At 44.1% G+C, this 25,381-nt stretch overlaps 1 protein-coding gene across 1 annotated transcript; it reads right to left on the reverse strand.

The window, feature by feature from the left end:
• Positions 1-497: 497 nt before the first annotated feature.
• Positions 498-25,085, reverse strand: LOC132836685 (leucine-rich repeat and fibronectin type III domain-containing protein 1-like protein). The gene is made up of 2 exons (XM_060856083.1): positions 23,698-25,085; positions 498-1,398 (listed from the first exon to the last, which is right to left on the reverse strand). Exons 1-2 carry the CDS (start codon positions 25,083-25,085, stop codon positions 498-500), a joined length of 2,289 nt encoding a protein of 762 aa, XP_060712066.1.
• Between the last annotated feature and the right edge of the window lie 296 nt (positions 25,086-25,381).

Below are 25,381 nucleotides of genomic sequence, written 5' to 3' on the forward strand. Positions count from 1 at the left end.
TTTGAAAGCAGTCCAACATATATCAATCATCCCCCCATCTTTCTATGAATTTCTGCTTATATACGTCTTATTTTCTGGTTTCATTAAACATCAAAGCCGTGTCTTAGTCGAAATGAGAGTGATAATGACGATAGTTTCTCCAATGGCGGATCCTGTCTAGTGTGACGTGAAGTCCTCCAAATGCACCCATTATTGAACGCAAATCCCTCTGGATTGCAAAGTGTTGCAACACTGACGGGAGAGACGAAAGAAAACAACAAGCAACTCCTTCTGTGAACATAGCGATGGTCCTGTCCTTGGGCACAGGCATTGGCAGCAATGAACCTTTCCATTCCCGGGTCCCCGTGTTGTGGTAGACTAAGGCACCGCTGCAGATGCATAGCGACACATCTGAGGTTCCCTGCCTGATCTCTCCTTTTGAAAGGTTTACCTCCAAGCTAATGATAGCCCTGCATTAATGAAGGTCTGTTGTTGCAGTCCTGTGAGTGACGTTGAGCTCACACTGTGCTTTCCAACATCCATTCTGTGCTGCTGCACGTGGTTCTCTTGTTCTCCAAGACAGTGTCATCAGAGTTCAAATTCTGCCCACTGCCAGTCAGATTTGCCTTAGTCCGTGCCCTCCTTGGGTAGCTGTGGCTCTGGAACAGAGAATAGTCTCCATCAAACGAATGTCTATGGTGGGTTCTCGAGATTTCGCAGGGCAGAACAGATACATTGCTTAGTTTAGCTTCCTTTTCCCTTCGAGGTAGCGTGACCTTGCGCGGTCTAATCAAGCAAACCGACAAGCTGGAGTCAGTTGTGCTCCCCTCTGTCTGTCCCTCTTCTGAGGACAGATGAGCTTCTTTCTGGGGGTCTACAACTGGCTTTGTCCTCCTGCATTGTGTGTGAGACAAAGTGTCTGCTGTCAGCACAGTAGCTTGAGGAAAATCACCCTTTTCCCGAGACATGTTCAATAACACAGTCACCAAACCTTTGGAGGATTCACCAAAAATCTCTTGAATGGACTCACCTGAACCTTCGGTGAGCTTGGAGCTGGACTGTGTCATTCCTCCATTCTGACCTCCATTGGTCTGTGAGCACATGTTGCTCACCACAGTCTTGTGTTCCCCAGTGTTATTGTAGACCTTGTACCTGATCATAAGGATGATGATGAAAACCAACACAGAGGCCACAATGATGCCACCAATGATGATGATCATGGTCCCACCAAGGAACTGGGTGTGTACTGAATGGCATTGGGTGTATTCTTGTTCGGTTGTGAATTGGACGCAGCCCACCACTCTAGTGCCAGTCATTGAAGTAATCCCATCATCATAGACGGCCAAAATGCACAGGTCATAGTCCCTTCCCGGAGCCAGGTCATTCACCAAGAAAGTTCTGCTTGTAGATGGAATCATTCTAAAAGATACAAAACCTGCTGTTAATAATTATCCATCACATACAGCATCACATTTCCCACACTGATGTCATCTGGACATTTCGGAATCATTTCGAGTTTAGGGTTAATCTCCCTTGGAGCTGTCAGTGGTCATGAAACGGGATTATATCTCCTTCAACGAACTGAGTGAATGAATTAGTTTTATTGTCACATGTACTCAAATGAGTACAGTGAAAAGTTTATAAGTCACCACTTACAGCACCATCTTAGGTATAAAGGTACCCGGGTATACTGCTTAGTTACAGGATGGAGGACTGAAGAAAAAATGCTAGACTACCCCTATACTCAGTAACATCACACCTATATCCAATTACATCACACCTATACCCAGTTACATCACAGATATACCCAGTAACATCACACCTATACCCAGTTACATCACAGATATACCCAGTTACATCACACCTATACCCAGTTACATCACGGCTATACCCAGTTACATCACACCTATACCCAGTTACATCACAGCTGTACCCAGTTACATCACAGCTACACCCAGTTACATCACAGCTGTACCCAGTTACATCACAGCTATACCCAGTTACATCACAGCTATACCTAGTTACATCACAGCTGTACCCAGTTACATCACAGCTGTACCCAGTTACATCACAGCTATACCCAGTTACATCACAGCTACACCCAGTTACATCACAGCTACACCCAGTTACATCACAGCTATACCCAGTTACATCACAGCTACACCCAGTTACATCACAGCTACATCCAGTTACATCACGGCTATACACAGTTACATCACGGCTATACCCAGTTACATCACGGCTACACCCAGTTACATCACACCTATACCCAGTTACATCACAGCTACACCCAGTTACATCACAGCTACACCCAGTTACATCACGGCTATACACAGTTACATCACGGCTGTACACAGTTACATCACGGCTGTACACAGTTACATCCCGGCTATACCCAGTTACATCCCGGCTATACACGGTTACATCACAGCTACACCCAGTTACATCACAGCTACACCCAGTTACATCACACCTATACACAGTTACATCACAGCTACACCCAGTTACATCACACCTATACACAGTTACATCACGGCTATATCCAGTTTAACCATTGGTCAGAGGGACTAGAAGCAAACTCAGAAAGATAAATGTCACAGTTTGTCTCCAAAGGCTCTCCGCAGCAGACTAGTACAGACCAGTGCAGGGGCCTCCATACGATGTGACTATTGGCTCCTGCTGACATTAGTGAGATTGGAAGCACAGGAATTTAGCTAGTGAGAACCTACACTCCACTAGGAAATGGAAAACACATTCAGTCACAAATCCCAACAGCTCGTCCCTATCCAACAATAAATGGATGGTACAGGGTAGGATTGGGGAAGGGAGTAAAAGTGTGGCTTCATCTTTGTTGTGACAATCTCTATTGCAAAGGCATTTGCTGGAAAAGGAGTTACCCCTGACCCTGGAATCTGTCTGGGACTCTGCAGTTAGAAATGGGTCAGTCACCTTGGGACAAAGTTGGGGCATGGAGAAAAATCTCAATGTGATGCAGCAGAGAGGTCAGAATTAGGGCAGGGAGTCTTCCCAATTCCTCCTTTGTACAGGAACAGTTCAAATTGCTGAATTCTTGAAAAACAATGATATCGTCAGAGGAATGGTTTAGGAGAGTTATGAACCTAAAGGTAAATCTTTATAGGAGACGGGAAGCATAGTGTGGTTTCTGTGTTGTATCATTTACAACAATTGGTGGTGATTTTTACATTTCTCAGTCTGGGAAATTCCAGTGTATTGTGGCACATTCTTGATATTTCTTATAGCACTGACTTAAACACTGGACATGTTGAAAATACCGATTCCCTTATAAACGATTTGGAGATGCCAATGTTGGACTGGTTAGTGGGACATTTTGGGACTCCCTATGTCACATTTATGGGGAGTATAATTACAGCATTATTAATGATTTAAAGATAACAGAGACATTGTTACGGAAAACAGGCTCATTTGAGTTCATCAGCTGAGTCTAGACAGCAAGGATTCTTAAGACACTCTATACATTGCAAACCACAACTGAACCAGAGACATAGAAATCTGACCTAACTCCTGATTGAAAAGCGACATCAAGTGCGTGGCCCATATCCCTTACATTGTGCAATCATTGCACATGGAATCAAAGAATTCCTACCGTGTAGAAAGAGGACATTCAGTCCACCAAGTCTGCATTGATCCACCAAAAACAATCACATCCCCTCCCCATAACCTTGCATGCGGTTTTTATCATAGCTAACCCAAATAACCCACACATCCCTGGACACTATTGGTTAATTTAACATGGCCAATCCACCTAACCTTTGTCATCTCACCATTGGAGCTCTGTACATGGTATTTCTCCGTTTCCCTCAACGTTTGAGGTGATTCCTGTGTTTTTTTCCCCTGAACAGGCTACTGGGCAGTTTAACCTGAAGCAGTGTCAGAGAATTCTAGCCAGTAATCTCTTGCTGAATTCGCTTCATTATTGGAATGATCTGACTGTAAAATATCTGAAGATAGATGCCTGATTTGGGTCTTCACTCCACCCTTCATTTTTTCTTCTCCCTCCTTTGTACTTCAGCCTATTAACATCCTCAGTGAATACATGACAGAAACAACAGCTCCAAATTGCAAAGTACCAACATGTCATCCATCTCCCTAAACCCCCAGAGCTTATGTATATTGTCTTGTTATTGAAGACCAGTCTGATTGATGTGTTCGAACAATGTGTAGCAGTAGTTGGTCCTTTTGAGCTAATTGATAATGTGACACTAATTCCTAGTGTCATGGGAAGATGAAGACACCAGCAGCAGCTCAGCACTTTTCCCTGATTGTGAAACAGCGGTTTTCCAATATCACCTCACAATATTCCCTTGCATTCAATCATTCCTCAGATCTAACACAAACGTTTCAGTCAATAAAACCATACGGATCGCAGATGTTAATGGTAAACATTGTTGTCAAAACAAAATGGCTGCCTGGATGTTGGTCAGTTTTATAGATTAATTGGAAAATCACATCACCTGCCTGAATCTGTGAAACAATCATAGAATCCCTACAGTGTGGAAACAGGTCAGTCAGTCCATGCTGACTGTCCAAAGACCATCCTACCTAAACTCATCCCTGTACCCTATCCCTGTAACCCTGCACTCCCCATGGCCAATCCATGTAACCTACACATCCCCAGATACTATGGGCAATTTAGCATGGCCAACCCACCCTAACCTACACACCTTCGGACTGTGGGAGGAAACCAGAGCACCCAGAGGAAACCCACGCAGACAGGAAGAGAATGTGCAAACTCCACACAGACAGTCATCCGAGTGTGGAATCGAACCTGGGTCACTGGTGCAGTGAGGCAGCAGTGCTAACTACTGAGCCATCATGCTAGTTCAAGCATGATTAACATACAATAGAAAAATCCTCTTGCTCCCAGTGGTCACATATATTTGGAATGGTTTGCTTCTCTAAGGTATTCTTTTTCCAGCTTTTCCCAATAGGGTGGTCCCACAGCGCTGATTAAATCACCCTCCTCCATCTCCAAACAGATTGAATGTTATTCTCATTTGAATTGAGCATGTGGTTTTTGTGACAATATATTTTATGATTGGTTTGAATTGCGACGGAAGTCAGTGGACAATTCTCAGGACATGTGACAACGCCTTTTAGAAACCAATCAGAAGCTGCTAATCAAATGGTTCGGAGTGATTGGAAGCAGTTGCTGTGCAAAATAAGTCAGGCAAAACTCCTTATCAAGACAGTGCCTTTAGGAATGAGACCATCAACAGGAGAAGCCCAACTGGAAATGGTTAAGGTCTAGTCAGATCAGGTCCAATCAACCTGCTCTACCTAACTGGGGAGTCACTGAATATTAACCGTATCAGTGAAATTGAATCATTTTCAACGTTTAAGTCTTTGGGAAATGAAACTGTTGATTTTGTGATGACATAATGGTCTTCCAGAACAAAGAGTTGACCTTGACTGAGTGTTACAGACTGGCACATACCAAGGTCCAGGACTACGTGCTGAGGGATGCACTAAAGCCTGGGGCAGCTGCTGTCAAGGGGCAGTGGGGAAAGACCACCGTCTGAGGTCTTCCTGTTGAAGGTAAATGGGGTTTGTTCAGTTATTGGACCTTCCTACTGTGTCAGATGCATGTAAATATAGTCCTGTAAGTGTAAGACATGTCTTTGGTTTGTTTGGATAGAGTCAAACTCCAATGTTTGTTCGTTTCCTTGATAGGCTACTGTACAGAACCAAACGGTGAATATGTATATATACAAAGATATGTTTTATGAATAAAGTATATGCTTGAAATTTAAAAGAATTCTCAGTCTCAGCTCCCACTTCCTCACTTATCCAGTTCTGGGGACTAGACCTGAGCAATAACTGTACCTCCGGACCCTGGTGCTGTTTCTGACTCTGTCTCAGACCCTTGCCCCTACCCTGCTCCACCCCAGCTCAACACTTATTGGGCCATGATTTACCCCCACACTGCACCAGGCCTTGTCTGTATCACTGGCTAAGATCCTGGTGGGATGTGACCATGGAACAATCTGGTTCAGAGGCATGGCTGCTACCACCTGAGCTACAAAGGCCCAGGACTGATATGAGCCTCTACCATCACAGTAACAAACAAGACTGGACACTCCCAAAAGTCAGAAAGGGAAAGGGGGCGTAGAGAGAGCCACAGAGAGAGCCTTCTGAGGAATGTGTTCACACATTGTCCGGTGCTGGTGCACTGTGCATGTAAACACTCAGCTAAAAAACAAAATCCAGAAATTACTGGAAAAGCTCAGCAGGTCTGGCAGCATCTGTGGAGAGAAATCAGAGTTAACGTTTTGGGTTCAGTGACCCTTCCTCAGAACATCTGAGCAAGGGTCACTCGACCCAGAATGTTCACTCTGATTTCTCTCCACAGATGCTGCCAGACCTGCTGAGCTTTTTCAGTAATTTCTGTTTTTGTTTCTGATTTACAGCATCCGCAGTTCTTTCAATTTTTATTTCAGACTCTGATAAACGTCAGCTTATATTCAAATTACAGTGGCTTCAATCAGAGTCATTTCACATCAAGTAACTTCCTAAACTGTCAGGACCAGGAGTTAGTTATAGAGTCACGGGGTGGGGGGTCTCGCGGTCCTAACACTGAACTATAAATCCAGGGACCCATGGCAGATGGTGAAATTGGAATTCAACTGATAGTCTTAGTGACAGATACATTGACTGGGAGTCTGGGGATGAAAACTAGCAGCTGTAAGGAAAAGAATCATAGAATCCATACATTGTCGAAGCTGGCCACTCAGCCCATCGAGTGCACAGTGACCCTTACTCAGTCTGACCTACACGTGACTCCTGACCCACAACAATGCATTTGATTCACAACTCCCCTCAAGGTAATTAGGGACAGGCATTCACTGCTAGGCTAGACGGGGACACCCACATTCCATGAATGAATAAATAAAAGGTATACAAAGAATTGTGGAAGGTATACCTCAGGGGAAGGCCATTCTGCCCACTCTTTTTGTGCTAATGCTATCTCTTCATTCAGAGCTGTCTGCAATGACTAACTGAGACAAAAGGGGGATGGATTTGATTGTTGCTAAGCCATGGTAACCATAGCATGTTCTTATTAACCTGACCAAGTATCTTCTCTTCTGTCAAGTGTCACCTTCAGGCTACGGCACTAAGATGTATCAGCCTGCAAATGCAAGTGGGTTGTATGGCAGCAACGGTTAGAAAATGCCAAGGGCATCATTCAGTCTTGATGAGTTGACATAAAAAGACTTACCAGGAGGATTACTGAATCTTCTGTTAGACAGAACCTGACATTTATGGCTGGCTTGTGCTGATGAAGGTGAGAAATGGTAACACTGGGAAATGGAACATTTCCCATTACAGAGGTCAAGGACTGAGGCTGTAGCAAAAGTGAAAAACTGCAAATCAGAAATAGAAACAGGAAGTGCTGGAGAAATTCATTAGGTCTGGCAGCCTCTGGGGAGACAGAGAGAGAGACAGAGACAGAGACAGAGAGAGTATTAATGAGTTGTGAGTCACACCTGATTCTGCCTGCTCACACCAGGATGAATCCGGGATTGGGAACTGGCTGTGGTGAGATACAAGGAGCGGCTGATGAAGCACTCCCCTCCTGGAGCACTGTGCTAGGCAGATTTGGGAAGCAGGAAGGATAATGTGAATGCCTAGACATCTGGGCAGTCAGCAGCACCTACTGAGTGTCGAGTAAAGCTCAGGAGGCAGGTTCCCTTGGAAGGTATTGTATACTCTAGAAAATTAGTATCTCCAGTTGCCGGGCCATCAAGGCAGAGGGAGAGGTCCCCACTTTGGATTCCTGTGAACCCAGTTACTGTCCTCCCAGCCCCATAGAGCCACACTCACTCTACTTTCCCCCAATTACACAACATCTTTTATGAAGACTGCTGCTGTTCTCTCACATGGACGGGGCTGAGGGCCAGCTGGAGGAGATCTGTTTAAATGTCAGAAAAATCAGCACATTTCAATTGGCCTCATGATGTCCCACTCAGTGGTGGGGCAGAGCACTAACACCCGAAACGTCGATTTCGCTGATCGTTGGATGCTGCCTGAGCTGCTGTGCTCTTCCAGCACCACTGATCCAGAATCTGGTTTCCAGCATCTGCAGTCATCGTTTTTACCTTCTAGAAGCTGCCTTCCTGGAGATACACCAGAGGCAGGAAAGGCTCAGCAGATCAGCACCACGGACAGTGACAAGGCATCATAGTCAATGACTGTGGTCAGTTCTGGGCACCTTATTGAAGGAAGGATATTAAAACCCTGGAGAAAGTTTTTTTTTAGATTAGATTCCCTACAATGTGGAAACAGGCCCTTCAGCCCAACCAATCCACATCAACCCTCCGAACAGCAACCCACCCAGATCCATTCCCCTACGTTTACCCCTTCACCTGACACTACGGGCAATTTAGCATGGCCAATTCACCTAACCAGCACATCTTTGGACTGTGGGTGGAAACCAGAGCAGCCAGAGGAAACCCAAGTTCAAAAGAGATTTACTACAATGATCCCAGGAATGAGGGAATTTAGATACAAGGAAAGATTAGAGAGATTGAGCTCATTCCCTTGGCCAGATGTTAGGAGGTGACCTTATTGAGGTGTTCATAATTATGGACACTTTTGACCGGATAAGGGAGGATATTCTGTTTCTACTAGTTTGTACATCAGTCACTAGAGAGTCACAGTTTCAGGATTGTCAGCAAGAGAGCTCGGAGTGAGATGAGGAGAAATATTTTTCACTCAGAGAGTTGTTGGGATTTGGAATGCGCTGCCTGGGAGACTCGTGGACGTGGATCTCCAGAGGAGGTTTCAAAAGAGAGCTGGGTATGTATTTGAAAGGGATAAAATTACAAGGTGATGGAGATAGGACTGGAGAGTGGGACTAGCTGGGTAGCTCGTTCAGGAGCTAGTACAGACACAGTGGGTTGAATGCCCTCTTTTTGTATTGTAAACTTCTATGATTCTATTCTGTAATTCCATGAATCATCAGAAACACCACCTACTGAGCCCAATCCTGCTCTGGGCAGAAAACAGCCCCCAGTATCAGCACCAAACACTTCCAGACCAGGGTCAAATATAGAGTAAAGCTCTCTCTACACTGTTCTCATCAAACACTGTCAAAACTAGAACAACGTAGGATTAGATACAGAGTCCCCATCAAATATTTCCAGGTCATGGACAGCACAGGGTTAGATACAGAGTAAAACTCCCTGTATGCTGTCCCCATCAAATACTCACAGGCCAAGGCCAGCACGGGGTTCGATACAGACATTGACTCTGGGCAGTTTTCTGTTGAGAGTCCATCACTTAGGGAACTGCTCGAAGTAACTTTGAGTTGTCAGATCTGATATGTTCTTGGGAGAGTCAGGGCAGCAGTAATAATTCTGCCTCACTGCACACCTGATAAATGTACCTTCACATTTTCACATCAAAACCAAAATTGAAAATTGGAAGTCATTACTACCTTTGTATTGGAATGACTTTTTTATTAGTTTGATTTATTCACTGCCAATGGCTTTCCCTGTCATTTGGGTTAATGAGCATTGACAGCTTCCTCGAACCTTGTCTGTATGAGTCTCCATGTCTGTATTGGCAGCTTCACCAGTCACTGGGTATTTTCATTCACTATCACTACTCTATCCTCACCCACAATCACCTTCTAACAAAGGGCTCACTTGCTGACTGTGACCAGAAGCAGAAATGCTGGCTGATTCCTGTGTTTTGATCTCTCCAAGACTTGGCAATGGCTTCACGATCATCATTAGCCCTTAAAATCTAGACTTATATTGAATTCAAATTCCACTATCTGTCATGGTGAGAACACTAACTGGATTTCCTAAGCCTCTCCAAATGAAGATGGATAATAAAAATGACAAGTGAATGGTAAATACTTTTGGTATGCAAACTCTCCAGCACAATGTACGCTCGACTCTGTTGTGCATTCTCAGTTGGTTGAGGGGTCATTGTGAGAACTTAGGAGAAAGGATCCCACCACCAGACATCCCTGCTATCCATTGCAGAGAGGACACGGATCCTCTCTGTTCACTGAGCAGCCACGCAGCACTCCCCGAGTGTGTGTAAACACGACCCACTGACAGCTTTGCCAACAAGATTTCTGTCCAACTCAGCTGGGAACTGACCTGGTTGTTTGTGGGAATGTGTTGTGAGCAGATTAGCTGTTAGATGTACTGTACAGTAACAGTGCCCCCATTCAAAAAGTACTTAATTGCCGTCATGGTGGTCAGGTGTGGTGGTTGATTTGGCAGGGGGCTGGTAGGCAAGGTGTGTGGGCGTCTGAAACGGACCGTGCTGGGAGAGCATGGCAAAGAGGAGGAGATTGAGTCCCTGGAGGAAGTTCTATTCCAGCATGGCTAAGCATTTTCAAAAGACTGTAATGTTTGACTTTTATCTTTATTTCTTTATTTTTCTACTAAATACTAAGAATTACTGTAAAGTTTAACTTTTAACTTTGTTCTTCCTTTTTACCTTGATCTTATGATTCGGTACCTCAATACTTTGTACCTAAAATGGTGCCCTGTGTGGTGACATTACACACTGTACTCCTGGACTTGAGGACATGTGGCAGTAAGAAATCTAAAATAAACTAAATCTAAATCCAAAATGTTTTGAGACACCCAGAGGATGTGAAAGGTGCTATATGACTGCAAATCCTTTATTTTAGCATCAATCACTTACAACTTTAGTTAAATATAGAAAAGGGTGGCCACTGATTAAAATGGAATGTTCATTCTGTTCTGGAGGACAGTGAAAACATTTAATTGATCAGGTCGGTCTTCTTCATGATTTAGAATTTTATTTAAAAAGCCAGCACTTTTGTTAGATTAATTTTTATTTTGATTGATGTCCCCAGTGTAGCTTACCACCATCCCGAATGATCCAATCACAGCACAGGGACAATCCATAAATCACAGCCATTTCATTATTTGGATTTCCCCAAAGCAGATTGGATTCTGAAGTTGACTATTGACATTGATCATTCTTAATGTAATCACATCAGGCCAACGATGAATCAACTGCAGAACTTTCTGACTGAAAATTAGCTCTTTCGGTATTGCTCACTTGCGCATCAACCAAATTTCGAGCCCAGCATTTGATGATAAATGCTTTGAGAGAGATGTACTATTAAGATCGCGGAGTGAATTACTGCAGATGCTGAAATCTGAAATGAAAACAACAAATGCTGGAAATCACAGTGGATCAGGCTGCATCCATGGAGAGAGAAACGCTAACATGCCGAGTCTAGAGTGCTGTTAAGATTTATGTGTTCCTGAGCCACCTTCAGATTGTTAAATCCATTGGCATTGACCTTGAGTGGTTCCAATGACATTTCAATGTGGACAAGCCTTTCTCCAATAATAGAAAGATAGAAACTAGGAGCAGGAGTAGGCCATTTAAGCCTGCTCCATTTTTCATAGCCGATCGTTGTGCTCAGTACCCCTGTTCCCTTTCTCCCCATACACTTTGATCTCTTTAGCCCTAATAATTAAATCTATTTCTTAGAATAGCCTTTCCTACAGTGTGGAAACAGGCCCTTTGGCCCCACCAAATCTCCAGAGAGTAACCCACCCAGACCCATTCCCCTACCCTATATTTATCCCTAACTAATGCACCTAACTTACACATCCCTGAACACCAAGGGCAATTTAGCATGACCAATTCATCTAACCTGCACATCTTTGGATTATGGGAGGAAACCAGAACACCCGGAGGAAACCCATGCAGACACGGGGAGAACGTGCAAACTCCACACAGACAGTTGCTTGAGGCGGGAATTGAACCCAGGTCCCACGAATCAGTAGTAATAACCACTGAGCCACCATGCTACCTACTTCTTCTTGAAAACAATCAATATTTGTCCTTTCTGTGACAGAGAACTCCACAGGCTCCCCACTCGCTGGGTGGAGACATTTCTCCTCATCTCAGTCGTAAATGGCCTCTCCCATATCTTCAGTCTGTGACCCCTGGTTCTGGATTCCCTGGTCATCAGGAGCATCCTTCCCATGTTTAACCTGTCTAGCCCTGTTGGAATTTAATAGGTTTCTCCGAGATCCTACCTCATTCTTCTAAACTCCAGTGAATATAGTCCTAACCAATCTGTTCTTCCTTCTCAGGGTGAACAGTGAATTAGCTTTAAAATCTTTTAAAACCACTTAAGCAATTTTCAGTGAGGATGCAACCTAGTGATAATTAGGTAGGTAGTTCTTTACTAAAGACAGAACAAGATAAACCCAAACCACTTTCAGTCAGTTATTTGTGGGAAGAGTAATTGGTCCCTTCACAGGGACAATCAGGAAATCTCAATCTTCACAATCAATGTTTCAACTCTTCACCTTGCTTTTTTGGGGCTTCTACAACCTGGGCAGCAATTTCCTGCCAACATTCACAAGTTTCGTCTTGATAACCTGAAGGAGTCAGTTCCGTTGTGTTTAACAGAAAGTCGGAGCTTCCACATAATGTGCAGGTGATTGAAGCCTAAGATTTTCAAACACTTTTTAGAACAAATTCTCCCATTTTAGTAATTGGCAATTGCTTTACTTAATGAGCAATGATACCACTTTCACTTTGTCTATTCTGATTATACATACATTCCAACAGAAAATATATTTATTTTTTTCTCAGCACAGATGGCATGTCATATATTTGTTGAGTCTACAACAACACTTCTTTGCAAATGCTTTGGAAATAAAATTGCAGATAAATTTAGGATTTTTTTTCTGGTTAAGACCACAGATAAAAAACATCTTTTTAGTTCATTTCTTTCAAAACTTTAAACAAATGCTAACATACGCCAGAGGAGCTGTATATCGATCTATGTTTTACAGAAAATATATTGGTCATAGGAAAAGAATTTCAACTACTTCAGGAACAATTATTGCTTCAGAACACATTCTTCATTGAATGAGATGATAGTTGACCTATCTTCGACCTCCAATTTATTGACTTGGCTTTATTATCCCTTATACCCCTGGCTAGAAAAGGATTGACTAATTACAGAGTTAACATTACGAATAGAGTTAGTATCTAGTTTGTATGGGAGTGTTGCTCATGGCTAGAAACCTCTCTTGTGAAGACTGTTCCCTAGCTTTAGATTAGATTCCAACAGTATGGAAACAGGCCATTCAGCCCAATAAGTCCACACCAACCCACCGAAGAGTAACCCACCCAGACCCATTGCCCTACCTTGTATTTACCTCTGACTAATGCACCTAACACTATGGGCAATTTAGCTTTGCCAATTTGCCTAACCTGCATATCTTTGGATTGTGGGAGGAAACCAGAGCACTCGGAGGAAACCCACGCTTCTTTCCTGTCTGATGTGACCTTGATGTTAAAGTCTTTGCTCTGGATTTCTCCACCGTTAGGAAAGTGAAGAATTTGATTATGATCTTAGCCCTACCTTGTATTCTTAGACTGCGACCCCGAACTTAGCCTCCCTGACCATCGGAAACATGCTTCGTGCCTTTATCCTGTCCAGTCTTGTTAGAATTTTATCAGTTTCTATGACATCCCTTTTCTTGTTCCTCTAAACTCCAGTGAATATGATTCCAACTGATCTAGATTCTCTTCTTACATCAGACCTGATGTCCTGAGGCTTGGTACATTGGCAAGACCCAGCAGACCCTACAACAACGGATGACTGGATACCACCAGACAGCAGTGTTCCCTCCCAATTGAGGAACACTTCAGCAGTCAGGGACATTTGGCCTCAGATCTTTGGGTGACCACCCTCCAAGAAAGACTTTGGGACAGACAACACAAAGTAGCCGAGCAGAGGCTGATAGCCAAGTTCAGTACCCATGGGGACAGCCTCAACCGGGACCTTGGGTTCATGTCACACTACAGGTGACCCCACTGCACTATATACTCTCTCATATGCACGCACACTCTTACATATATACACACACACATAGGAGACCCTCTCTTATAAACACACTCTCTCTCATGCACACACACATATACCCCCACACTCACAGCCATGCACACACACTCTCACAGGCTTATACCCCATCACACTCACTCACACACTATGCCAAGCTTACACACGTGCAGATGTAAATTCTCTCACGCACACACTCACCCTCTCTCTCTCTCTCTCTCTCTCTCTCTCTCACATGCACATGTACACACATATAAGTCGATAGGGTGAATTTGTACTTGTAGATCTATATTTGCAGATACATTCTATTTTGCTCAAAAAATGGACAACCTGCAGACAGTCAATCCATGTAATATTTTATAAATTCCACTTTGGAATTAGAACCAGTCTGACTCAAGATGCAGACAGACTCTAACCTCACAACTTTAATGCATTGTCTGAGCTGAGATGTCACCATTTTTTAATAAAACCTTAAATCATCTCGAGAATGTGACTTAAAAGTAGTTCTGCGATTTACATATTAATGAACCGAAACCTGTAACCCATTCTAAACGTTGAAAGACTTAACAACAATCTAGATTTGTTCAATGCTGTATATCATTTCAGTTGCATGACACTGTAATCTTTTGCTATAAATTCTGTGTCTTATGATTGTTTTCCACAACCACCCAATGAAAGAGCCGTGCTCCGAAAGCTAGTGCTTCCAAATAAATCTGTTGGATGATAACCTGGTGTTGTGTGATTTTTAACTTTGTACACCCCAGTGCAACACCGGCATCTCCACATTATACATCAGACCTGTCATCCCAGGACAATGGGAACAACAATTAATAATGACCTCAGCTTTAAAAACTTTCAAAAGACCCTTTAACCATCTTTCAGTGAGGATGTAATCTCATCAAGAATAATCTCATTGAATGAAGAATGAATTTGAGAGATTGCATATTCTCTCCCTGTGCCTGTGTTCTGAAGCAATAATTGTTCCTGAACTAATAGAAATTCTTTTCCTATGACCAACATATTCTCTGGAAATCAATAGCTCTTTACCAAAGACAGATGAAGACAAACCCAAATTGATTTCAGTTAGTCACTTGGGAGTAAAGAGTTTTTTTTCCTATTCACATTCTTCTCTTCCTCCCCTCTCAATTCATTCTTACGCCCTCAATCAGATCCCCCTTTAACCTTTTTTATTCCAGGGGGCACAAAGCTGGCTTAATATGTCAAGGAGAAAATGAGGACTGCAGATGCTGGAGATCAGAGCTGAAAATGTGTTGCTGGAAAAGCGCAGCAGGTCAGGCAGCATCCAAGGAACAGGAAATTCGACGTTTCGGGCATGAGCGTCATTCATTCCTGAAGAAGGGCTCATGCCCAAAACGTCGATTCTCCTGCTCCTTGGATGCTGCCTTAATATGTCAAGCACTAGTTTACAGAACTTTTCTCCATCAGCTGATATTTGGAGCCCTGTTGACATACAGATTACTCCTGCCCTGCAATTCTTGCATGTGGCCAAATTATAAGGGATATAGGAGCAGAATTAGGCCATTCGGCCAATCAAGTCTGTTCCACCACAGCGAGTGTGTTTCTCAACCCCCATTCTCCTGCATTCTCCTTGTTGTCCTTGGTCCACTTACTCATTGAGAATATCCATCTGAAAGTGGAGTGCACAGAACTATATACAGTCCTCATTTTATGCAATGATTTAATTAGTAATCTCTAATTCCACACCTAAAATTATACACGCACTAGGACTGGTAAACCCATATTTCTTAAATTCATATTAACAAAGCCCACAAACTTCTTGCATCTTGTGTTTTTAGTCCCAATTTAATCTATCACATACTTCAACACACACTATTGCTAATTCAACAAATGCTTTACCATAATACTCCTAAGTTTGTAGCACGTTTCTGATGTGCATCAGTCCAGCCTGTGATTCCTTAGTATGTTACGTAAGTCCAGTTTACAGTCCCATATGACATTGTTTGATTATGATGCCATAGCACATTTTGCAGTGAGGGATATAATGACTGTGACTGCAGTGTAAATGTGCTTGCTTCTGGGTTCAGTAAACTTTGTCTTCCTCCGAACCTGCAATTAGTCAGAAGACAGCTTCTAATGAGGCACACCAGCAGCAGGAATTAGAAATGTTATGGATTTTTGGAAGGAATTCAGAGTTTAATTCCTGGAGGTTGTCAGAGAAACAGGGAACAAATGAACCAGTAAAACTGATGAAAGGGCCAGTTGATTTTGCAGACATTAAGTTCTTGAAAGGGAACCATGGGAAAGCTGGTCTAAACCTGCAGAGCATCAAGTCCCCGAAAACAACATGATAGCAGTCAAAGCTGGGCCGAGCATTGCTTCACCCTGGTTGAGAGTACAATGTGGAATTGACCGTCTACCCATTTCGTTAAGCCATTCCTGCCCCACGCCCCAGCATGTCCACAATCCTGTGAGCAGAGCATGAATGACGATTAGCCCCACATGTGGAGGGTGTCTCATTGAGAGGGTTTGAGAGGACAACAGTCTGGAACAGATCAGGCTTTTCATTCCCTTGTATCCTGGAAAATGGGAAGCCTTCAAAAATGAGATAACAAGAGTCCAGAAATAGTATTTTCCTGTTAGGGCGAAAGGAAAGGCTGGTTAGGGCGAAAGGAAAGGCTGGTAGGTGTAGGGAATGCTGGATGATGAGAGAGTTTGAGGTTTTGGTTAAGAAAAAGAAGGAAGCATATGTCAGGTATAGACAGGATAGATCGAGTGAATCCTTAGAAGAGTATAAAGGAAGTAGGAGTATACTTAAGAGAGAAATCAGGAGGGCAAAAAGGGGACATGAGATAACTTTGGCAAATAGGTTTAAGGGGAATCGAAAGGACTTTTATAAATATATTAAGGACAAAAGGGTAACTAGAGAGAGAATAGGGCCCCTCAAAGAGCAACAAGGCGGCCTTTGTGTGGAGCCACAGTAGATGGAGGAGGTACTAACTGAGTATTTTGCATCAGTGTTTACTGTGGAGAAGGACATGGAAGATATAGAATGTAGGGAAATAAATGGTGACATCTTGAAAAATGTCTATATTACAGAGGAGGAAGCGCTGGATATCTTGAAATGCATAAAAGTGGATAAATCCCCAGGTAAAAAATGAGGTCTGCAGATGCTGGAGATCACAGCTGAAAATGTGTTGCTGGTTAAAGCACAGCAGGTTAGGCAGCATCTCAGGAATAGGGAATTCGACGTTTCGAGCATAAGCCCTTCATCAGGAATGAGAGAGAGTAGCCAAGCAGGCTAAGATAAAAGGTAGGGAGGAGGGACTTGGGGGAGGGGCGATGGAGGTGGGATAGGTGGAAGGAGGTCAAGGTGAGGGTGATAGGCCGGAGTGGGGTGGGGGCGGAGAGGTCAGTAAGGAGATTGCAGGTTAGGAGGGCGGTGCTGAGTTGAGGGAACCGACTGAGACAAGGTGGGGGGAGGGGAAATGAGGAAACTGTTTCCCCTCCCCCCACCTTGTCTCAGTTGGTTCCCTCAACTCAGCACCGCCCTCCTAACCTGCAATCTCCTTACTGACCTCACCGCCCCCACCCCACTCCGGCCTATCACCCTCACCTTGACCTCCTTCCACCTATCCCACCTCCATCGTCCCTCCCCCAAGTCCCTCCTCCCTACCTTTTATCTTAGCCTGCTTGGCTACTCTCTCTCATTCCTGATGAAGGGCTTATGCTTGAAACGTCGAATTCCCTATTCCTGAGATGCTGCCTAACCTGCTGTGCTTTAACCAGCAACACATTTTCAGCGATAAATCCCCAGGACCTGATTAGGTGTGCCTTAGAGCTCTATGGGAGGCTAGGGAAGTGATTGCTGGGCCTTTTACTGAGATATTTATATCATCGATAGACACAGGTGAGGTGCCGGAAGACTGGAGGTTGGCAAACGTGGTGCCACTGTTTAAGAAGGGCGGTAAAGACAAGCCAGGGAACTGTAGACCGGTGAGCCTGACTTTGGTGGTGGGTAAGTTGTTGGAGGGAATCCTGAGGGACAGGATGTACATGTATTTGGAAAAGCAAGGACTGATTAGGGATAGTGAACATGGCTTTGTGTGTGGGAAATCAAGTCTCATGAATTTGATTGAGTTTTTGAAGAAGTAACAAAGAGAATTGATGAGGGCAGAGCAGTGAAAGTGATCTATGTGGTCTTTAGTAAGGTTTTTGACAAGGTTCCTTCATGGGAGATTGGTTAGCAAGAATAGATCTCGTGGAATACAGGGAGAACTAGCCATTTGGATATATAACTGGCTCAAAGGTAGGAGACAGAGGGTGGTGGTGGAGGGTTGCTTTTCAGACTGGAGACCTATGACCAGTGGAGTGCCATAAGGATCGATGCTGGGTCCACTGCTTTTCGTCATTTATATAAATGATTTGGATCTGAGCTTAAGAGGTATTGATAGTAAATTGCAGATGACACCAAAATTGGAGGTGCAGTGGACAGCAAAGAAGATTACCTCAGGGTACAATGAGATCTTGATCAGATGGGCCAATGGGCTGAGGAGCAGCCGATCGAGTTTAATTTCGATAAACGTGAGGTGCTGCATTTTGGAATAGCAAATCAGATCAGGACTTATACACTTAATGGGAAGGTCCTGGGCAGTGTTGCTTAACAAAGAGACCTTGGAGTGCAGGTTCATAGCTCCTTGAAAGTGGAGTCGCAGGTAAGTAGGATAGTGAAGAAGGCTTTTGGTATGCTTTCCTTTATTGGTCAGAGTATTGAGTACAGGAGTTGGGAGGTCATGTTGCGGCTATACAGGACATTGGTTAGGCCACTGTTGGAATATTGATGCAATTCTGGTCTCCTTCCTATCGGAATAATGTTGTGAAACTTGAAAGAGTTAAGAAAAGATTTACAAGGATGTTGCCAGGGTTGGAGGGTTTGAGCTGTAGGGAGAGGCTGATGAACCTGGGGCTGTTTTCCCTGGAGCACCGGAAGCTGAGGGGTGACCATAGAGGCTTACAAAATCATGAGAAGCATGGATAGGGTAAATAGATAAGGATTTTTTTTCCCCTGGGTTGGGGGAGTCCAGAACTAGAGGACTTAGGTTTAGGATGAGAGGGGAAAGATATAAAAGTGACCTAAGGGACAACTTGTTCATGTAGAGGGTGGTGCGTGTGTGGAATGAGCTGCCAGAGGAAGTGGTGGAGGCTGGTACAATTGCAACATTTAAAAGACGTCTGGATGGGTATATGAATAGGAAGAGTTTAGAGGGATATGGGCCAAGTGCTGGCAGGTGGGAGTAGTTTAGGTTGGGATATCTGGTCAGCATGGATGAGTTGGACTGAATGGTCTGTTTCCATGCTGTACATCTCTATGACTCTGTGACTCTATGAAAAATCCACCTCACCTCCTCCAGTTTTCTTACTGAGTCAGTACCGTGCCTTTAAGAGAGATGTCTGTTCTGCACTGTTTCTCTTACAGAGAAGTGCTACATGGAAACATAGAAAGTAGGTGCAGGAGTAGGCCATTCTGCCCTTTGAGCCTGCCCCACCATTCAATAGGATCCTGGCTGATCATGCAATCTCAGAATCCCACTCCCACCCTTTCCACATAACGCTTGATCCCTTTAGCCCCAGGGGCCATATCCAGCTCTCTCTTGTATCTATCTGGTGAACTGGCCCCAACAGCTTCCTGTAGGAGAGAAGTCCACAGGTTCACCACTCACTGAGTGAAGAAATTCTTCCTCACCTCAGTCCTGAAGGGCTTCCCCCTTAGCCTTAGACTGTGATCCCTAGTTCTGGACTTCACCAACATCGGGAACATTCTTCCCACATTGAGGCTGTCCAGTCCCAGCAGAATTTGTTTCTATGAGATCCCCCTCATTCTTCTAGATTCCAGTGAGTACTAGTCTAGTCGATCTAATATACCTCATCTGTCAGTCCTGTCATCCCAGGATACTGTCTGGTGACCCTTCACTGGATTCCCTCAATAGCAAGAATGTGCTTCCTCAGACTATGAGGCCAAAACTGCACAACATGTGGCCTCACTAAGGCCCTGTATAACTGCAGCAAGACATCCTCACTCCTATATTCAAATCCTCTCCCCATTGAGATATTGGAATATATGCTTCAGAAGCTAAGGGTAAACTGCTTACAGTTCTCCATGGGTATTCTTTTTATTAAATTAGACAAAAGAAGTGTGAGTGGGCAGGGTCAGGCTCACAGAACCAAGGGACTTTAAGTTGTACTTTCAGTTGCTGTTCAGTTAGTTGAAGATTTCTGCTTGCTGCAGAGTTCCAATCTGTGAGAGTGAAGTCAGAGACAAGAGGCTTCCTCTTAAAAGAATCCAAAAGAGAAGCTTGTTTCTTTCTTCTGGACTAGAGAGAGACAGCGTGTAAGAATCGTAATAAAAGCAAATTACTGCAGATGCTGGATGCTTTGACAAAGGGTCAGTTAGACTCAAAACGTCAGCTGTTTTCTCTCCTTACAGATGCTGCCAGACCTGCTGAGATTTTCCAGCATTTTCTCCTTTGGATGTGAGAATAGTAGCTGTTTTGCTGAATTGCAGTTTTGCCAAAAAAAAAATGTGTTTAGGGGATGCTGCTTATTGGAACAATTGATGATTCGTGGTTAAATCATATATTATCTTGTTAAGTATTTCAATAGAGTTAAAGTTAGACCTACTCTTTTTTTCTGTACTTTAACTGTGTTAGGAACAAAATGTGTTGTGATTAAAGTCTCGTGGTGGACTAATGGAATCGCATCTGGAACCTTACAGTTGCCTTTAAAGAAGTGATGGTCTCGGTTATCTCCTTACAATACTTTAGAGATGGACTGATCTGGTCTGGTCTGGTTTGGTCCGGTCTGGTCCATAACATCCTATTTCGAGAATTAAACAGTGCCTGCTACTCTTCAGTCGTGTTACTGCCATTCTCCATGGGTTAGCCTGAGCAGTGAGCACTGGCAGACCCCTCGTCAGCCATCTTACCCAAGCCTGACCCCGTTCGCATCCTGAGGGTAAATATGTGCCTTTCGTTCCCGAATGTTTCCCCACGTCAGCTCATGGAACCCAAGTGGGCTCTGTTGAAGAGTCATCTAGTCTCGAAACGTTAGCTTGCTCTCTCTCCACAGATGCTACCTGATCCGCTGTGATCTCTAGCATTTTTTGTTTTCAGATGAGTCTGCAGAATAACTTCATCCCATTCCTGTGTCCCTCTGTCTTACCAAAAGTGTATGACAAGCACACAGGTACAGCAAGCCTGGGAATTTCACTCAATCAGGTGAAATATTGCTGTGCAATTTCAGTCACTTTGATGCTGTTGACTTCGAAAAAGGCAATATAGCCATACACCTTACAACCCAGACGTAGGCAATTCAGCCCATCTGTTCCCTCCTTATCTTAATGCTGCAGATAAACCTCCTCCCTGCCTACATCGCCTCATCCTATCACCACATCCTTTTTCCTTCTGTTTTGTCTGGATCCAGCCTCGAAGACTCAGTCCCCAACTGGACTCTGATACAGAGTCATACCAACGGCTGGTCTCTGATACAGAGTATACCAATGGCATGGGATCAATTCCCACATCGGCTGAAATTACTGTGAAGGACTCTCCTTGCCTGAGGCATGATGACCCTCAGGTTGAACCACTACCAGTCACCTCTGTCTAACGAGAGAACAGCCCAATAGTCTTGTGGAATTATGGTCACCTTACCTTTATCTAGCCTCTCTCTGCATGCATTCAGCTCAAGCATTCCCTGTGGGATTGCATTCCACATTCTCCCCACTCTCTGGGGAAGGAGGATCCTCCTGAACTCATTTTGGATTTATTGATGTCTCCTAATTCCATTATCTTCACAGGTGAAACACCTTCTATATACCTACTCCAACAAACCCCTACCTGTCTTTCACAGCCTTGGTCAGTTCATCTCTCAGTCTTCTCTGCTCAAGAGTAAAGAAAACTGTTCACATCTTCAGAATTTTCCAGTTAGCTAACTTTGCAGCAGCCAATATACTTACAACAAGACTCCAATATCAGAAGTATGTTCGATGACAATGAGCTGAAAATGTGTTGCTGGAAAAGCGCAGCAGGTCAGGCAGCATCCAAAGAGCAGGAGAGTCGACGTTTCGGGCATGAGCCCTTCTTCAGGAATGGCTCATGGGCTTATGCCCGAAATGTCGATTCTCCTGCTCCTTGGATGCTGCCTGACCTGCTGCAACCTTTCCAGCAACACATTTTTAGCTCTGATCTCCAGCATCTGCAGACCTCACTTTCTCCTAGATGACAATGAGACCTGGTTAGAAGCTTTAATTCAACTTTATAATTCACCACGTCAATGGCAAGAATTCATCTGTGTTTAGAATTGGGACTTTGGACTTTTTACATCAGTTTGAACAGAGAGTTGGACCTTGGTTAAACATTTTCTTTGAAAGGCAACATTTTAATTTGAATTGAATCTCAGGTGAAAGTTCTCCCTTAGTACCAAGCTGTCAGGCAGGCCAGTGTACCCTGAGTCCTGTTCTGGGAAGGGACAATTTAGATTCTGCACTCACCAATCTGAAGTGGAACTTGAGCCTTCAATTTCCTGACTCAGAGATGACATTATGGTAATAGATTTCTTTTTGCTTTCACACATTTTAGCATTTCCAAGTTCTCAGCTCAATCTTTGCAAAACGTTCTTTAATTCAAATTACTCACCCATTTGTGGATTTAGATGGTGGTCCAATTGAGGGGGCAAAGTTCATTGTGACAGAAACTGGGAACCAGAGACTGACTGGTGTTTATTAAAGAGGTGACTATACTGTTTGGAAATTGTGTGGGATTTGACCTGAAATTGACATAGCAATATGAAATAGAATCGCTGTCATGTTGCTGTTGATCATCCCGGGTGATAATTGCCAAACTGGCTGTTGAAGAATCAAAGACCTTCTGCAGAATATAGACAAACCTCAAGTACAGGAGCAAAGTGACTTGAAAGGCAGACGAGTCAGGCAGCGTCCAAGGAACAGGAGATTCGATGTTTCGGGCATAAGCCCTTCTTCAGGAATCCTGAAGAAGGGCTTATGCCCGAAACGTCGAATCTCCTGTTCCTTGGATGCTGCCTGACCTGCTGCGCTTTTTCAACAACACATTTTTAGCTCTGATCTCCAGCATCTGCAGTCTTCACTTTCTTCTGAAAGGCAGACTATCCCTGATCCAATAATGCAACTCTGAGCTGGGACATTGGGAGTTCTGATTCAAAGTACCTCCCCGAACCAACACTGACCAAAACATGTTAGCACTGTATTCCTCTCGTGCTCGCATAGAGTCAGCTTAGGTTCTTTGCTCAAGTCTTGGGAGTGAGTCTACCGACCGAGAGAAGAGAGCTTTACAGCTGGAAAAGGAAAAATACTTCCTTCCATGGGTTGTACTTAAATTACAATTTCTTTTAAAATCCTATGAGATGCTTAGAAAGGAGCTGCTCCCCTTCATTGAAGGATTAATAACAAGGGGGCATCATTCTGAAGTGAGAGCTAGGAGGTTGAGAGGAAAACTTTTCTCACCCAGAGACTGGTGCTGGTCTGCAATGCCCTGCCTGGGGGTGGGGATAATTGAGGAGGGAAACCTTCAAAAGTACTTGGATGAGTCTTTGAAGTTCGTAACATTCAAGGTTATGGTCCTAGTGAGAGAAGGTGGGACTATTACAGATTTAGTTCCGCCAAAGGGCACTGTATAATTTAATGACTTTTTAAAAAGTATTTTCCAGTTTGACGCGTGTTTGTGCAGACCTGCTGACTATTTCTCAGAAAGTGAACAAATTTAAGTTCTGACAAAGCCTTTAAGGCTACGATTTACCTGTAGACCAAAGTATCGTCAGTGGAGCTGTTGTATTGGATTTGGTACATCCGGATCCCAGGGATTGGCCGTTGGGAGGGCCACCGGATGAGGGCTGATGTTGTGCTCAGTTCCGTAACCACAACTTTCTTATCCTGCAGACTCTTGGTGTCAGTGCCGTTGGAAGGTGAGCCGGATTTGGTGGACGTGGTGATGTCGGATGATCCCGGGGCGGGCTCCTGCACCTGGTTTGTGAGGTTGACGAGGTGGGGCAGCGGGATGATCCCAATGGTGATGTTGGTGGTTGATTCTCCGGCTGCGTTGGAAGCGATGCAGGTGAACATGCCGCTGTCTTTCAGAGTCGTGATCAGGATATCCAAGGTTCCATTGTCGTATATCATCGTCCTGGACGTGTTGGAAAGCAGTTTCCCCTCTGGCGAGCTCCAGAGAATGGAAGGGTCGGGATCCCCAATCGCTTTACACTTCAACGTCACACTCTGCCCCTCCATAACAAACGTCTTGGTCGAATAAAGCCGTGTGATAAGAGGGGGTTCACAAGTGAAGTCATCTTCTGAGATTGACCAAAAATATTTCCCCATCAAGTGAGGCGGTGATGCACAGGTCTCCAGGTCATCTTTCCTTGTCAGGCGCCTCAACCAGAGTAACTCACAATTACAATGCAATGGGTTTCCACCAAAGCTGAGCACCAATGAGAAGTACTGAGTGCCTTTGGCATTAACCAGTAGCTGAGTTCTTAAGAAAAGAGGATCAGGAGGAAGTTTTTGTAGTCTGTTGGATGTCATGTCTAATCGGCCTAGCTTGTGAAGAACAGAGAATGTCCCTTCTTCGATGTGGTCGATCAGATTGTGATCCAAGGTGAGCGTGTTCAGATTGACCATTTTGGCGATGGCCACCCAAGGAAACTGCTCCAGGTTATTGTAGGACATGTCCAGATCCTCCAGGCAGGTGATGAAGTCATTAAAGGATCCTTCCGAGATGTAGCTGAGCTGATTGTTGTTCAGGATTAGGTGGCGGAGATTCACCAGGCCTTTCAGGTGGTCATTCACAAGCTTGGTCAGTCTGTTACTGTCCAGGTGTAGAGCCCGAAGACCGCGGAGATCACCAAAGGTGAGAGGCATGATCTGGCTGATTGTATTCCTCGACAACGTGAGGTGGACAAGGCTGGTCATGTTGGCAAAGTCTTTCCTCTTCACCGTGGTGATGAAGTTATCGGTGAGGCGCAGCTCCACCGTCCTCCTGTCGATAAATGGAGGCACAAAGAGTAGCCCAGTTTTGGCACAGAGGATGGAGAGGGAAGGGGAGAGGTTCTGGCAGATGCAACGCTTTGGACAAAGCTGAGCCTTGACAGTCAAACTGAGCAGGAGCAGAGAGAAGAGGAGCCTCTCCATGATCAATCAGATTGGTAATTCTGCAAAAGGAATAAAACAACAAAAGCAGGATTACAAACCTTTGAAGGAACTGATTTGTTATTACAGAGAATAGGAAGATTGCCCAGAGCAGCATCAGATACTTGATTGCTCAGCTTGGTGTCTCATTGTACTGAACAATCTGAGTCATAATTGTTTTCTTTGAGGATACATCTCATTGATCATGGGCATATTTTTCTTCCATATTAACCAACCCTCCCTCAAAACGTTTCACCCAGCCTGCACCTTTTTTTTTTGACATTCCTACAAAATGTAGG

The sequence above is a fragment of the Hemiscyllium ocellatum genome, chromosome 47, assembly GCF_020745735.1.
Source record: "Hemiscyllium ocellatum isolate sHemOce1 chromosome 47, sHemOce1.pat.X.cur, whole genome shotgun sequence".
Lineage (NCBI taxonomy): Eukaryota > Metazoa > Chordata > Chondrichthyes > Orectolobiformes > Hemiscylliidae > Hemiscyllium > Hemiscyllium ocellatum.